Here is a 17,644-nt window from a genome sequence, read left to right on the forward strand (position 1 = left end):
TTAATTATAGTGTTAGGAAATTAAAAATTTGGTTGAATCTTTTTTTTTAAATGAACACACAGATTTCTTGTAGTTAGTTGGTCAGTTATTCAAATTTCTTGGCACATGCAAATTACACTTCTAGCATTGTGTTACTGTGTTGAAATGCCTCAAATTATCTTCTATCAATTTATGAAGCCTTGGGTTTTTTAGATAATACCTTTAGAATAACTTAGACTTCTTCCTCAAATATCCTTAGTTCTTTGACATATTTTATTTCCTGAAATGGTTGAATTCAGACCAATTCTATTCGGCACAGTGACTGTATTCTTTCTGTCTTCCCTTGATGCTTCCTGCAGCGTTCTGTATCCTGCTCGTAGTATCCTTCAATATTGCAAACCAGGGCTTGAATTTTCTGTTCACTTTCTTTCAGATTGAGAAATGTCAAGTTAACTCCAAGTATTTGAACATTTCATTAAAATACTTTTGTCTTCTCAAGCTGCCCTTTGAAATAGACTGCTCAGTTCTTTCATGCTATCATTTTCTCCATTCATTTTAGCTACTACTCTCCATTCAAGTTTCAGTATCTTCTGACAATCATTTTGATCTTTCCCTTATTTGTTGTCTTTTTTGTTTATTTTTTTCTTCTTTTTTATATCTTTTTTTAAAATTAATTTCAATGAACATTTACAGAGATTTTGGATTTCCATTCATTGTTGCACTTTTCTCCTCGCCCACCACACCCCCAACCCCAGTTCATTCTTCTCCTTGAAAAGCAAAAAAACCCCTCCTTCATTGGTATACAATCCCCCCGCACTCCCACTCCGAATATACTCCACTCTGCAACCCTCATTCCAAAGTCTTTTGATAATCATAATGCCCTAAAATAAATTACTTTTAAACTGTTCTCTCCTTCATTGGCTTCAATGCAGTATACATAATTTATCCATTCTTTCTTAGTCTTACCCCCACCTTGATGTCAGCCTCATTCTACAACAGTGGTACCGTATAATATATTTGTCCTTTTGTGACTGAGATATTTCACTCAGCATAATGTCCTCCAGGGTCACCCATTTTGAATAATACTGCATAAGTTCCTTGTTTTTCAATGTAGCATAGTATTCCATTGTGTGAATATACCACAGCTTCTCTATCCATTCATTTGTTGATGGGCACTTAGGTTGTTTCCAACTCCTTGCTGTTGTGAACAAAGCTGCAATAAACATGGGTGTTCATGTATCTGCTTGGATGTTGGTTATGGTCTCTTTGGGGTATATTCCCAGTAGTGGAATTGCTGGGTCAAATGGTATCTCTATTTGCAACTTTTTGAGAAAGCACCGCACCTCTTTCCATAGTGGTTGCACCATTTTACACTCTCACCAACAGTCAATAAGGGTTCCAATTTCTCCACAACCTCGCCAGTATTTGTTGCTTGCTGTTCTGTTAAATTTTGCTAGTTTTACTGGGGTGAGGAGATCTTTCGGTATTCTTTACTTTCAGCCAGAATCCATCTGACATCAGCAAGGATATCCCTGGTGCCACGACCTCTTAACATTGAGAAGAATAGGAATTCCAGAGCACTTAGTTGTTCTCATGTGAAACCTAAACATCGACCAGGAGGCTGTTGTATAAACAAAGTGAGGGAACACTGTTGTTATGTACCATTGAGTCTCTTGCGACTCATAGTGACCTGAAACCTGCTCTATCCTGTGCCAACTTTATTGTCTCTGACACACCGACCCTCATTACCCTAGTCACTGTCTTTATTGTTTAATGAACTTTTTCTTCCCTGATTGCTGTTACCAATGTTGTTGATTGTGGATTCAGGTAAAATGAACTCATTGATAGATTCTATCTTTTCTCTATCTATCTTGATGTTGCCTCCTGGACTATTGGTGAGGATTTTTGTTTCCTTGATTTTGAGATGTAATCTTTACTGAGGACTGTAGTCCTTGTGCTTCTGCAGCAAACACTTCATGTCCTCCTCATTTTTCAGCAAGCAAAGCTGTGTCATCTGCATAATGCAGGTTGTTTATGAGTTTTCTTCCAATTCTGATGCCACATTCTTCTTCATAAAGTCCATCTTCTCAAATACTTTGCTCAGCATACAGCCCGAATACTTTTGAAGAAAGTATCCAGTCTTTCTGCACACCTATTACTGATTCAAAGTCATGTGATGTTCCCTTGTTCTATTTACCCAAGAGCTTCTTGGTCTAAGGACAAGTGTTGCATGAGTACAAACAAGCGTTCAGGGTTTCCCATTCTTCTCAACATTAGCCATAATTTGCTGTAAGTCAAGGGAAATTATTTTCTCAAACCAAAGTTCCAAAACATATGTTCTATCTCGACACTCAGGAAAAGCTGGTAAGAGTGAGGCTAACCAGTTCCTAGCAAGCTGACTCTGATTCAAGGCGAACCCATGTGTGTCAGGAAAGAACTGGGCATCACAAGGTCTTCAATGGTTGACTCTTCTGGAAGCAGGTGGACATGGCTTTCTTTTGAGGTTCCTCTGAGCAAATCTGAATCTCTTTCAGTTAGCAGTGGAGTGTATTAATCACGTCTAACACCCAGAGCGATGTCAAAGCAAGACTAAGCATACATTTCTTAAATCCAAAATGAATATTATCCCTTTATGTGAAACTTTAGAAACCTTCAAACCAGAGTTAAAGAAAACAGGGTATCTCAAACTTTTTGATCATAATCAACTTATGCAAATGAACTTTCTGACCTAAACAATAAGAATGTTATGCAGAAATCATGTCGTCAAATCTATCAAAACGAATTCTGGTATAGCCTGGTCTAGAGTTGAAATGTCCCCGAAGGACACTGTTCTACAGTCTAAGTTTATTACCATGCGCTCATAGGGGTCATCGGTTTCCGAGGCCTTGTCCAGGAGCTCACTGTATTCTATCTCCTCACAGAGATGCTGTAGAGTATTGAGGGGTTCATTTAACTCCACAGGCATAGAGACTTTCGATAGGTCTTTACCAATGTTGTTTCTTAAAATATTCCACAGGTTGATATTACTGGTGTCAGGACAAGGAGCTGGGAGGCACGTCCGGCGTCCGTTTCGGAAAGCCCCTCCTGTGAGCTCCCCGTTGAGGACTGGAGAAGGATGAGAATCACAATGAGAAACAAGGAAGCAAACAAAAATATCTCTACTTTCTTATTTCATAAGATCCAGAAGAGAATAACACTTTCCACATAGAGTACATTTTTCAAGCCTCCATCACACTTTCAAGAATAAACCAAATGATTACAAGTTTGCTAACATACATACAAATACCAGTTTAAAGTTCTAAAATCAAGATTTTAAGTATCTTTATTTAAGAAATGGTAAATTAAAAACATTTATTTAAGATGGATGAAACATTTGTTCTGAGCAAAAATTAAAACTCTTTGCTCTTAACCAACATTCACCTAACATCATTTATCAAGCACCACAGAATTCACAAATACACAATCGATTGCCCAACCAGTTGCAAACAGAACAATAAGAGGAGAGAAAATGACATCATTACATCATCAGAGTTATACTTCATATATTAATAGAACAATGTGAGCTCAAACGATGCATACTTTGTCTAGAAATGTTGTCTGCAACACTGGTGTTGTCTTCAGATATATTATCACTCACATCACTGATGTAAGACTCATCATCTGAAGCCTAAGAAAGAAAAGGTAACAGAAGGAATCAGAATTCTCATTCAGTCTTGAAAGCTCAGATAAGACTTAGAAAGAAGAAATTATAACTATTCTTCACTTACCAATTACCTTATCTAACACTTTGCATTTTTGACATTTGTAAAAATGTACTATGTGACTATTTTGTGCATTAACTATGCTCCTCTGGCAGTAACAAACACCAGGGTATGAGAGGAGAACAATGCTGGATGTAATGGTTAAAGCTATGATTGGACCAAAATTCCGAGTGGTTTGGCAGTCATGCAATCATCTTCCAGTCTGTGATTTGAGGTGATCATCTTTCATTTTCTGTAATGCCTCATTCTGCTTAACAACCTAGTCTTTGGAATAAACCCACATCAGTAACTAAGGAGTGTGTGCGTGTGCTCGCGCTCGCGCTCTCTCTCTCTCAACACTTGAAATTCTTCTATAAAGCCACGGTATATAATTTGCTAGAGTACAGCCTTTGTCTTCAAGAAGCTTGCACTGTATCTTGTCTGGGAAGGCCAGTACAGAAACAAAACATTAAATACAATAAGAATGTACACAAAGGAAGGTCCCATGATGTTACTAGGAGTCAGAGGAGGCTGACAAGAGGAGAGAACATTTGTACTGGGGGCTGGAGAGGGAATATGTTTCCCAGTTGTCAGGGGAGACACAGAAGAAAGAAAGTGTACAAAGAAGAGGACCACAGTTGTTATGAGTTGGAATTGACTCTTGCTTGACCCTCCAGCGGGCTTTCAGAGACTAGAAATTGCATGTGAGAAGACTTCCCATCTTTCTCCCAAGGAAAGGCTCATGGCTGGTGCCACCTTTGGGGTGGCAGCGTAACTCTTACTACTTGGCCACCAGAGCTCTATTCCAGGAATGCCGAGAAGTTCAGAGTGGCTTTGCAAGAACAAGAGAGAACCATGAAGATTTTACATATAACTGTATAAATGCAAACTCCCTATTTCAAAACAATAAAAAACATGAAGGAAAAGAAAGAATTTGATTAGTTTTCAGGAGAATAGTTGGCAACAAAGAAAAAACTAGTAGGGAAAAAGTTTCCAGTGTTATCTGGAAGGCAGATAATAGGATACAGTAGAGAAGTCATTATGAAATCCTGACAGCTTACATTAAGATGGCAGCACTGAGACTAGAGGAGGGGAAGAGAGTGAAGCTGAATGCAGAAGCCACATCTGAAGCACAACAGACAAAACCTGACAGTTAATTTGGGGATGAAGGGGAGGAATTTAGGGACAGGAAGAAATCAAGAACAAAGTCTCTCCATGTGAGGTTCGTATTTGAGGAAGATGAGAGACTAACATGGAATAAGAATTTGTAAGAAAATAAGATACAAGGACCATGTGTGTCCTAAGAGGTGTCAGGAAAGTGACTGGAAAGTGCAGAAGACAGAGCCACACAGGGAGAAATGGTAACACCGATGGCTCTACTGTAGCCAAGGGCCCTGCTGATGTCACTTTCTCCAAAATAGAAAGAACGTGCTTTTTTTTTTTTTTAAGTGTAACACCAAAACATTAGAAATTATGTAAGGGTATAAAGATGAACACAAAAATCACTCATAATCTGATCAAAAGCACTTAGAACATTTTGGTTGGTATTATTCCCCAATTTTAAAATGTTAATACATACAGACAGCTACATCTGTCTAAATCTACTAAAAATGAGGATCAGTCTACATATTGTCTTAGAGCATTCTGATTATGTTCTCATAAAAAATAAAGGCAGCACTCCTGTTTATTGAGATTGGCAACATATATCATTACATAGTTACAACACAAGACATTTATGAAGCTTCTCAAAGAGGGATAAATAGATGCTTTCCAACTTTTTATTAATAGAAACAACACTTAGATGAACACCCTTATAAATGTATTTTTGTGCATCTGTTTGATGATTTTATGAAGAGTTATCATAGGAGAGAAGCATACAAAAACAGTCATCTCTTCAAGCACATCTGATCACTGTACATCATTCATTTTTAAAAATAAGGAAGCATGCTTTCAACGCAAAGACACATGGTTCGAATCTACCAACTGCTCTGCAGGAGAAAGATGGGCAATCTGCTCCTGTGTGATTTACAGCCTCAGCTTTAAGTCTATTTCAACTTAATGGTACATAATCGTGAAAAACCCATAAAAAGGTTTCTTTTTATCATTTTAATTTCAGCTTTCATGAATTTCCTTTTCATTGTCTTTGACATGTTTTGAAACTTGAGAAGTCTTAACTTTACTATGTCAATTTTTTTATTTCAATGAAAAAGCATCATAATTGTTTAATGCAAAAACATATAAAGTCAGTCTGCCTTGAAGTTTTCTAGATTTATTACTGATATTCTTCAAATTAGAGTAGTGAAGAGTTGATACACACAAGGAAAAAAAACACAAATGACCTACTGACTATATGAACTAATAAATAATGGAAATTTGACTTCTGCACAGTGAGCTGGGTCTCAGAAGTCTATAGACAGGACAAAATGAACTCAAACTCTTTCTCTGCCACCTGTGTGGTGCTGGAGAAGAGTACTGAATATTTCATCGACTATCAGATGAACAGATATGTGCAGCCAGAGTGCTCCTTGAAGGCAAAGATTTTATAAAGCCTTGTCTCACATACTTTGGGCATGTTGCTGGAGAGGCTATTCCTTGGAGACGGACATCATGCTCGGGAAGGTGGAGGGTTAGAAAAAGACAGGAGGACCCCCAACAAGATGGACTGACATTGAGACTACAGCAATTGGCTCAAGGGTATCAGAGATGATGAGGATGGTACCGGACAGGACAGGATTCAGTTCTGTTGTTCATAGGGTCACTATTTGCGACTTGATGACACCTAATAACAAAAACAGCAACATTTTCCTACAACAGCTTCTTGTATGCCATCTCCAGTCAGTTTTCAGAGGCTGTGAATTCTTTAGTAGATTGCCTATCTTCTTCCCATGGAGCAGCTGATGGATTTAAGCACCTGCTGTTGGGCGCGCAGAACAATTCCTTACTAGATCTAGTCAAAGGATAGTCTTGTTGGTCCCAGTAACTTTGACAGAGTTAAAAGTAAAAACTATCAGACTCACAAAAAACAGCCTTGTTATATTTGATTAGATAAGTAAGTAACTCTAAGAGATTGCCCTGCAAAAGCTAAGAGGAGTCCATTATGTTAGAGGAGACAAAGCCCTTGCCCATACCAAGTTCATGTCATATGAATGTTTATTGTTTGAGCATGTATTAGGAAAATATTCAAGTTCATCCTATAAGAATCTCTCAAATGTAGCATGAAGATGATCTGATATTCACAGGTATAAAAAATAATTCTAATATGACAGGGAGTAATAAGATCAATATAGATCATATATGTACATGCAGCTGCTAAGGTCAGGAAGCCTTGCTGTGGTCCTCTCATTATCCTACATATAAAATCAAGACTCTGCAGTCCCAAACAACAGAACGACTGGTGTACATCATTTGTTTTCCCCTCACAGTCAACATGTCCTGATGTCAAATACTGCTCTTAAAGTGTAAGGATTTAAGAGTTATAGAAATGTTTGCGTTTGGTTCTCCACGCCCCAAATAAAACAAGGCATGCATCACTGCAGAAACATGTTTAAATGCAGAGGCAATGCATGTAGATACTTTTGGAAGCAAGGCTTGTTGTTTTTGTTTTTAAGGCTGAGCACTCCTTAAGCGAACTGTATTGGCAGATACCACACAAGGAAACTTTTCTGTTGTACACAATGTCGATTTAAGACAGTTAACGTTCACATTATTTCTAAGCATAAACATGTCAATGTGCTATTCTTCCTCCTTCAAGTAGTCTTTATTCACTCTCTGTTCTATATTTACCAGGACTGTTTTAGGGCTGGCAACACAGAGCTGAACAAATCTCTTTCCTCATGGAACTTACCTTTTAATGAGAGAGAAACAGAACAAGTATATTTAATATGTGAAATAGGTATTTTGCTAGTGCTAAGAAATAGAGAAAAAAAAAGAGGGATAGGAAATACAAGGAGATTGTAAGGAAGAACCTGGTCCAGTCACTAACTAGCTAGTTAATCTTTCTAAATCTTAACTTCCTCATTGTTTAAATTGGAAAAATAACTACCTATCTTCCCAAGTTAACATGAGAATTAAATGAGGTAAAGGCATGAGATTGTATTAAATTTTATGGCTGTTAGCAAGGATTATTGGAGTAAATTAATGAGTCTAATAGGGATTCTGACACTATTCAATCTTCATTCCATTCCTTGAAGTGCTTTTGGGAAAGTGGTGTTTGCTATTTGGTTGTTGTTTGGTTTTTTTTTTTTTAAATAATGGCTGAGCTTAGAATATGGTGACGTTAAACATATCTAGATAGATAATGTGGGAAAGAGATGGGAAATCTCCTATGCCGTCTATATACAGTCTTTGAAAATCCACTGGTGGGTCAAGTATGAGTTGGTTCTGACTCAATGGCAATTAGTGAGTGAGATAACAAGGAGCTCTGGTGGCATAGTTCATAGGGAGCTGGGCTGTTAACCCAGAGCCCACAGCTCTCTGGTCTGCATCCAACAGCAGCTCTGAGGAACGAAGATGGGCAATCTCCTCTCATGAGATTTACAGTCTCAAAAACTGAGTGGAGGGTCAGCTATGAGTTGGTTCCAATTTGATGGCAATGAAACAGATAGATGACAGATAGATATAGAGGCCTAGTGGCAAGATGGCACATAACAACAACACTGGCAAGAAGCTGAACTACAATCCCAAAGGCATGTGGTTCGAGGCTATGAGCTGCTCTATGGAAGAAGGATGGGCAATCTCCTCCCACGTGATCAACTGCCTCTGAAAACTTACTGGAGGGTCGGCTACGTGTTGGTTCTGACTCTATGGTGCACAATAACTACTAACACTTGACACTGTAGTTAAAATAAATGGTACTGTGGTTGTTATGTGCCATTGAGTTGGCTACGACTCATAGCCTATGTTTACAAAGAAAATATTCTTTTGTCCTCTGGAAAGCTCCAGTGAAGAGAAGTAGATGAGATGAAGTTATAGTTTTTGTAAGCATAGATCAGATATAAGGGCCTTTGGATGACAGCTAAGGAGTCTGAATTACTATTATAAGGACACTGGGAAATTAGAGCATGATCAGATTTGTATTTTAGAAAAGGGTGCATGGTGGAAAATGGATTGGAGGGTGCCCAAGAAGGCATGAAGGAAATAAAAGGACTCATATGATAATATACCTGTAGCTGACAAAAGGACAGAACATGATGAGCTAACTGACATGTACAGTGGTCAAAGCAATAGAATAAATGAAGGAAAACATCCAGTTATTTGATGCAAATATTTAAGTAGCAGATAGGGAGCATGAGGATTACTGTTAGTTACACCCTCTGGGGTGTATGGTTTTTTCTGAATATGTAGATTTGGATGTACCACTGTCCAATAGTACATCTGGAGTTGACTCATCAGTCTCCTTCTCTCTAGAGCGTCTCTCTCCTCAACCTTCAGGCTTAAATATCCAGATGACAGTCAGATAATTCCACTAAGATGTGTAATAAACACATGACGTCTCATAACTGAGCCTATCATTTCCATGTAATCCTGTACTGTAATCCCCATACCTCCTTCTACCACTAGGCTCCTCTCCCCTCCTCAAGCCCACGGGATGGGACTCCAACATCTTGCTTGGGCATCTGTAGTAACCTGATTAATACTCGATTCATTTTTTGCACTAACTCCAGTAGAATTATGGTTTCCTACTCAAGTGAGCTCCAACAACCTGGACATAGGAGGAAAATATAAACCATAGTTTATCTCAGAGATAAAGTCAACAGTTGATGGATCAGAGTCCAGAACTGAATGAAGAAAAGTTACTTGACTTAGAAAAAGAAACACTGACTTTCTCTCTCCATAGTAATTAAAATATAGCAGTAATGGCTGTGTACTACCCAATGGCTGTGGGCTTCAACATGGACCACAACATGAATTCAACAGCTTCTTGCCAAGGCCATGAACAAGCTCAGGCACAGCTGCTGTTGGTGCCTCACCAAGAACTTCAAGTTCATGTGGAGTATGATCTGGGAAGTGTGTAGCTCTGCACCTTATGAGTAATGCTTCAAAGGCCTGCTCAGGGGTCACCAAGGACAAGTAGGCTTCAAGTTTATCAAGGAAATTATGATGATACACATCCACTCCAACAGGAAATAAGAGAATCTCTGAATAATGTTGATACACATCCATTCCAAGAGGAAATAAGAGAATCTCTGAGTAATGTTCTGGCCTTTATAAGAAAGTAAGCCTCCAAAGATTGTGTTCCTGTTTCTGTCTGCTCTTATTTCCTCCCCCTAAGTAATATAACAAAACCTAGCCACACATCCCCTCCACAAAAAGTAAAATGCTATTAACACGGTTTCAATATGGTAGAGTGCTATGGAGGGACATTGATGAGTGGTGAATAGATGCCTTTGAGTTGTAGTGTTGGAGAAGAGTATTGAACACCTCATGGACTGCTAAAATAACACTTTGTAGTCAGAGTGCCCCCTGGAAGCAAAGATGACAGTTCTGGCTAACATACTTTGGGCATACTGTTAGGAGGGGCTATTCTTTGGGGGACATGATGCTTGGAAAAGTGCAGGGCTGGCTAAAGAAAGGAAGACCCTTAACTAGAGGGACCATCACAGTGACCACTACAATGGGCTTGAGTGTGTCAGAGACTGTGAGGATGGCACAGCATAGGGCAGGATTCAGACTGGTTGTGCATAAGATTGCTATGAGTCACACTCAAATTGACAGCACCTAACAACAACAGCAAGTGGAGGAGAGATGGTAGAGGCTGGCTGAAGACACAGATGTTCAGTTTCATGTAGCTAGAGTATCCCTATTTTGGAGATAGAGATAAGGAACTGTGATTTCTGGACCCTCCTAGCCACTAAGTTCTTTCAACTCACCCCTCCTGCTCCCTAATCCTTGCTCACCAAACATCTGACTTTTCATGCAGATCAGCCTACAGAGCAGGAGGCACTAAAGAGTAAATATGGCTATTCCATCCATTTCACAAGATCAGTTACCGTTCTCCATGATTAAACTGGCACTTGGCTTGTGAGTGAGGGGGAGTTTCTGTGAACTTGAAACCACATGCCCTTAGGTCTGAGAGATAGAGTCATGAGTGAAGAGAAATGCAAAAAAATTCAGTACCTGATATGGCAATCTTATTTTACTTTTCTATTATAAAAATGATGTGTATTCATTATTTCTTTCCCTTTTCCACTTTGTTTTAAAAACAGTTGTAATTCCAAACATCTCAAAGCCACTAATACTGTCAGGATGTTTCCTTCCAATTTCTTTTCTGTGCACACAGAAATAATATTTAGCAGCAATTGCCCTTTTCTCTTTTTAAAAAAAATAAGAATGCAGAATAGATTCACAATTCTAAATAAAAAAATTCTTCATCAGCTGTGTGGGGAAAGATTTTGACTGCTTCCTCCATTAAAAAGAAAAAAAGAAAAGGATGCCTGAATAATGGAAGTGAAATTACCTCTTTGTGTAATATGACCAAGGAAGAAGTTTCCACTACATTGATCTTATCAAGACTCATGAATATCAAGAGCAAGTCAATAAAGCTTTTGTGAAAACTGGAGATTAACTTTCCACACCACAAGTACCCAAACAGACATAAGCTAGTGCTTTCTCCTAAGTGCAAATGGCCACCTGGAGCAAGAATATATGTGAGTGTCCAGACCTAGATGATAGAGTAGTCAAGACAGATTTATTAGAAAGTTATATCCTTAAAGGGATGACCTCCTCCCTTCTTGAAAGGAAATGTGGAGAGGAGGCCCAATGATGTCATTCTAATTCTATATTTGTAAGATAGTCTCTATACATAAAAATTCTGTTCTCAATAGTGATTACCCTGAAATACAGATGATACAAGAAAGTAAGAATAAACATTTTACTTTTTCCCTTTTATTGAAAAAATTTAAGAGTAAGAAAGTGATTAAGTGTTTAGTAAAAAGCAATCAATATAGTTTTTCCACACTTTGGCTTTGCTAAAATTTGGGCATCTCACAACAATGCAAAAAAAAAAAAAAAAAAAAAAAAAAAAAGTCCAGTCATACTGTCTTGACTCTAAACTTATGATCGCCTGGACTTGTGGCCGACACGCCATAGAACCTTACTTCATTCTCTGATGAGCTTGCAGAGAGGAGCACCTCTTGGGCGTCAAAGAACTCAGAGACAGACTCTGACATGGAGAGGCGGCTCTCATTGGCTACTTGCTGTGACAGGGGGAGATTTACGTGGATTTGCTCACCAGCCTAGAGAAGAGAAAAGCACACGGTTAAACTGTGTTCCCTTGTTAGAACAGCTGGTTTTCTTCTGCATAAGGCCAGATATCTAGAGACATTCATACTGTAAGCTGGAAGAGTAGTGAGCAGAAATCCCACGTGAGATTCAATAACAACTGATAAGTAAATCTCCTTCCAATGTGAAAAGTCTAAAGAACCAATGAGGGAGAGCTGAAAGACACAGGGACTATAGTTTGATTATAAATTTATGTTCAGTTGACATTAAGTATAATTTAATAGGCTGAACCTTTATCAATACACTAAACTCTGCACTGAAGTTCACTATCTTACTCTTCTCCTGTCATTACTATTCACAGTCTAGAATATTTGTAGAAACTAGCACAGGTTGCTAATATAAACAATTTACAATGCTAAGTTCTGAGACAGAACATTAAAAAAGTCATTGTCAAATTTGATCAAGAATTTGAACTAATGAAATCTATGACCAGCATACTAAACTTCACTTGAAATTGCATTTTTATTTAAAAAGTGTCAAGCATTGTTTTCAAGACATCTTTTCAAATTTCACTTAGAAAAGCATATAAGAGAGCTATGCTTCATGCATCTTACAAGTTGAAATGAGCACTCCAAGTGAGATTATTATAAACAATGTCAATGATAACACTTTATAAGTACTTCTAACACACTGAGGCATAATTATCATGACAGATCACAGCACTCATACAGGTGAAAAGCCATTAATGTGGGCAACTGAAATGGAAAGACTCTCTTGAGATGCTTCCCAAGAAGCTAATGGGTAGAATTCCTTGACCCTGAGGATTTTCCGCTGCAAATATGGCTTTCGTATTTGGTCAAACTCTCTCCTTCTTTACATGTATCACCACACTCTAGATAGTTCTAATGTTACTAATGAAAAGCGTAAATTTTTACAGATATAAAAAAACAGCTCTATAAGAAATAATAAGCAAAATAACACATTTAACATTTACTAACTTTCTGGACCAAAGCTGAATTTTCTCCTATACCATTATTATAAAAAATGGAAATCAGAATTATAATAGCATCTACCTCACAGGGTCACTGAGAGTATTACTGAGACAATGCATGGCAAGTGTTCAGTAAAACAGTGAGCACATAGTAAGCACTTACCAGAAAACTGTTAGGACTAATTATTATTATCAGTAGTAGCTGCAGCAGCACCATTAGTATTATCTTTAGCAAGGTCAGGTGCCTTGTCTTCGTTAATAATTGTTAGGTACTTTTACGGCGGAACTGACTCACAGCTGAGCCTCCAGCGAGTTTTCAAAGGCAGTAAATCCAAAGGGAGGAGACTGTTCACTTTCTCTCATGCAACAGCTGGTTAATAGGAGCTGTGTGCTTTGGACTGGCAGTGCAACTCTTTAGCACGAATCTAAACCCTCTAGAGCTTCCTTTTCTAGGGAGGGCTTTCAAAAGAAACTTTTAAAAAAATTTTATTTTTATGTGTGTGTGTGTGTGTGTGTGTGTACCATCAATCTGACTGGTACAGGAGGTGATTGTCCCTCTTTCTCCAGCAGAGCATCTGGTGGAGTCGAACCGCTCACCTCTGGGATTGTAGTGTGGCTTCTTACCACTAGGCCACCAGAGCTTGCCTCAAAAGAAAACTTTTAAAGAAAAATTTTACTCAGTACTGTCTCAACTAAAGTTATTTTTTTCCAACATTTCATTATATATGATGATACAGGATACTAATCATCTTTCTCCCGCAGAGTAACTGGTGGATTTGAAGTGCCTTTGGGTTGGCAGTGAAATTCCTTACCACGAAGCCACCAGTGTTCATCATACATTATAGGGAGGTTTGGTGGCCTCATCATAAGAGGCTGCGCTATAATCCTGAAGACATGTGGTTTGAATCCACCAGTGGCTCCATGGGAGAAAGATGGGCAATCTCCTCCCATGCAAAATACTGCCTCTGAAAACCAGGTGGAGGGTTGGTTCTGACTTGATGGTACACAACAATAACTACAATAGATATACACATATTCCTCAAGAATAAATGATGCCAAGCTAATGGACAATCTTTAAAGAATTCTGAGCTGTCACTAACACAAATATTTATGGGAGGAATCTTATCAACAGGGACAGAATTGTCACAGAATTAAAAAGAATTAAAAAGAAGCAAAAATGTACAGTATATTTAGAGGCAGCAAAATAAGTACTTTACAACTAATCAGCATGGGTCTTACCTCGTCAGGGCTGGGAATAATATTTACACTGACAACCTGCTCACAAATTATTGACTCTGAGTGTATTCTGTTCAAGCGACTCCTTAGTTCAGCATTCTGGTTGAGCGCCTTAAAGTAACAAAAGTTGCACATGTAATTTCAAATTAGTCAGCAAGCATAAAACAGAACAAGTACGGGGTACAACACAGACAACAAACTTGTTCAGGTTTGTAGCTGTAACTTCTGGTGCTACCCTGGGTCAGATCTTACTGGTAAGAAGGAAATGAATGACTAGAATTAAGTTATTTGAAATTTCTAATAAGACTTACTTTAAAGTAGAGAAGGCTGAAAGAGTATACATATTTTATAAGAATGATTCTTTTAATTGTTTTGTCTCCTAGATTCTAGCCCATTACATCCAAGCTTAGTCTACTACCACACAGATACTACTTTTATGTATCTCTATTAGACAAGACGCTGTTGGTTCCTTCAATTTCTACCTCTGATTTCTAAAGCTTGGGAATTGTTTCAAAGCGAGATAGCTACCTTAAAAATTTACTTTGTGACAACAATGTATTAGAATTTTGTAAATAAACTAGTAGAAAAAATTTACTTGGAAATACAGAAAGCAATGAACTAACTAGTTTTTAGTTTATGTAAATATAGTCTGGTGAAAGAACTGTATTTTCATGTCCGAGGAGCACATGATTAATATGCATGACGGCAGCAGAACTAACTTAAATTCAGGTCAAAAGGTGCCTTCACTCCACATTATAGATACAGACAATAACACATAAAACGGAAGTAAATGGACTCCAGGTTTACTTCACACTGCTGCCAACATGCTCACTGTCAGCGAAACATTGCATGCTACAACAGAGTTTAGTAGGTGCAGTAACTGCAACTATTGCAGTTAGAGAAGAGCTTTACGTAAACATGGTCCCTCTGCTCTGTAGACAAAAGCACTGTGAATTCTTGGGGCAGACATGTTTTTGTCAATAAGTGTTCCACACATACAAAGATTTCACTAAGCTTAGTGATATCAGGTTTGTCCAGAAGTGAGGTAAAGGAGAAGGGGAATAAAACATGTAACTGTAGATCTTATTTTAGATGCTGGTACAATTATGTAAAAGTATTTTTTTAAGATCCTGTAGGAACCTGGAAAGGCAGGGTAATGATGGCCATAGTTCAGTGGTGATTAATTTATAAAACATAATGAATGGATGATTGTATGAACACAATGTGAATGAAGGATAGAGTGAAACACAAGGTGAATGAAAGATAGAGTGAAACACAATGTATATAAACTTTGTGAGGAAACCAATATAAAATAAAAAAACCCCATAAAGAATGGGAATGATTGTATGAAACACCATGTGAATGAAGGATAGTATGAAACACACTATATATGAACTTTGTAAAATAAAAACAACCAAAAACCAAAACCCAAAAAAACAACCCTAATATAAAATAAAATAAAAAAATAAAATAAGAATTTTTTTTTAAAGGGGCAGATGACCAGTTTGTAAAATGTCAGGTTACCCACTTGTTCTGATACTCTGTCAAGGACTGGTACTGATAAGAACACTGTGCCTACTGTCACAAAATGTGGGGACTGAAAAGGATACAAATCCGACAATCAGAGAAAATTCAGTGTTGGGGGGAAAGGTGTGTTTAGTAAGTAAACCATTTGTTTTAACAGCAGAAAACTATTATCATCACATTTTGAAAGAGTGTCAGGGACATTTTTCCTGAAGCAAAATGTCAAAGAGTAGGAAGGAAAAAAATAAAGCAAACCTGCCTTACTTAGATCCTATGTGACTATAACATTTGTTGTTATATGCTGTCAAGTCGCCTTTGACCCATAGTGACCCTGTGTACAACAGCTCTGATGCCTGCCCTCAGAGCTATCCTGAGCCAGTCTCACTGACTCTGACACACATAAACCTAAGAATTATAATAGATAGGTTTACTTTTTTGTCTCTGTGATTTCTTTGCCACAAATACACTGAGATTGGTCTTATTTGTTGAAACCTGATATATTTTTGCTGCCTTGTTTGTAATGGAAGCTCTGGTGGTCTCAAGGCAAGAAGCTGTGCTACAATCCCGAAGGCATGTGGTTCGAGGCCACTAGCTGCTCTGCTGGAGAAGGGTGAGCAATCTCCTCGTGTGCTATTAACTGCCTCTGAAAACCCACTAGTGGGTCAGCTATGGGTCAGTTCTGACCTGATGGCAAACAATAAATGTAACTAGAAGGCTGGTGTTCTAATTCACCAGTCACTCTGCAGGAGACAAGACCTAGTGATCTGCCCTTACTAAGATGTCTGGCCTTATTTTAAAGAGGAATGAGTTAAACTTAAAAGGAATAATCTTATTTATAATATTAATGCAGTGGTCGAGTAAAAGTTCTTACTTAAGAGCAGGGGAAATATATTGTTCCAATTCCGGCCATTCCAATGTTGGAACCTTTGCAGGCAGCTAAGCATGCAAGAATCCATTTCTGCAGGTCTTTCCAGAGTTGGCACCTCCTTTTGCCTTGTTTACATGCCTTGTTTAAAGTGTCTTAGTTTTGTGGTGTTGCTGGCGGGTAGTGCTCAGAACCACATTAAATATTTCTATCCCTGAAACTCAACTCCCCCTACCCTCCATCAATATAATGATATCATGGAAACCTTGGGCACACTGAGGAATATATTAATTTTGTGTGAAACAATGCTTTAAAAGACCTGGAAGCTGGCAGAACCACCAAGGTAAGGCGTTCCAGGAAAGTAAGCAGAGTCAGGCAAGGAAAAAGGAGGCAGGTCCCCAAACTCTCAGATCAGCTTGTGTGCAAGAAAACGATGAAGACTTGTCAGTAACAACACTGCTGTGGACTGCATAAAGGAGCCCCAGTGGCACAATGGTCAGACCTGTGGCTGCTGAATAGAAGGCCAGTGGTTCACATCCCTGCTGGTTCCACAGGAGCCGGATGTGACAGTCTTGCTTCTGTCAGACTACACACAGCCTTGGAAACCCTATGAGGTCTTCAGCTCTGTGCTAGGGGGCTACTCTGAGTCCAGTCAACTTGAAGAGAGTGGGTATTATGCAGTTGCATATGGGGCCAAAGATCTGCCACAGAGGAAGTAGCTTGATGCCTAGACTCTTCATTATGCAGATTCTATGCTTCTTCTCATTGCTTGCTCATGTCTGTTGTTGTTATGTGCCATCGAGTCGTTTGCGACTCATAGTGACCCTATGTACAACAGCCCTAAACTCTGCTCTATCCTGTGCCATTTGCACTGCTTCTGACACACCCATCCTGATTACCCCAGTGACTGAATCAAGCCACCTCATAGAGGGTCTTCCCCTCCTGCACTGTCCCTCCACCCTCCCAAGCATGATGTCCCTCTCCAAGGACCTGTCCCTCCTTACAACATGTCCAAAGTATGTCATACAAAGCCCCAAAATCCTTGCTTCCAAGGAGCAGCCTGGCTTAACCCTCTCCAGAGTGAATCTG

General features: G+C 38.7%; 1 protein-coding gene across 4 annotated transcripts in view; it reads right to left on the reverse strand.

Annotated features, from left to right (window-relative positions):
- Positions 1-17,644, reverse strand: part of OSBPL6 (oxysterol binding protein-like 6) — a 110,002-nt gene that overhangs the window by 16,865 nt on the left and 75,493 nt on the right. For 3 of the 4 annotated variants that reach the window (XM_006878793.1, XM_006878792.1, XM_006878791.1), the window contains 4 exons: positions 14,170-14,277; positions 11,816-11,953; positions 3,559-3,646; positions 2,831-3,084 (listed from right to left, as the gene is read on the reverse strand). In XM_006878793.1, coding sequence (XP_006878855.1) covers positions 2,831-3,084; positions 3,559-3,646; positions 11,816-11,953; positions 14,170-14,277 — 588 coding nt within the window. The remainder of the gene's footprint in view (positions 1-2,830; positions 3,085-3,558; positions 3,647-11,815; positions 11,954-14,169; positions 14,278-17,644) is intronic. The other variant, XM_006878794.1, reaches the window with a different exon arrangement.

Source organism: Elephantulus edwardii, unplaced genomic scaffold (genome assembly GCF_000299155.1).
Source record: "Elephantulus edwardii isolate Elephantulus edwardi_28Jun2011 unplaced genomic scaffold, EleEdw1.0 scaffold00001, whole genome shotgun sequence".
In the NCBI taxonomy this organism is placed as follows: domain Eukaryota; kingdom Metazoa; phylum Chordata; class Mammalia; order Macroscelidea; family Macroscelididae; genus Elephantulus; species Elephantulus edwardii.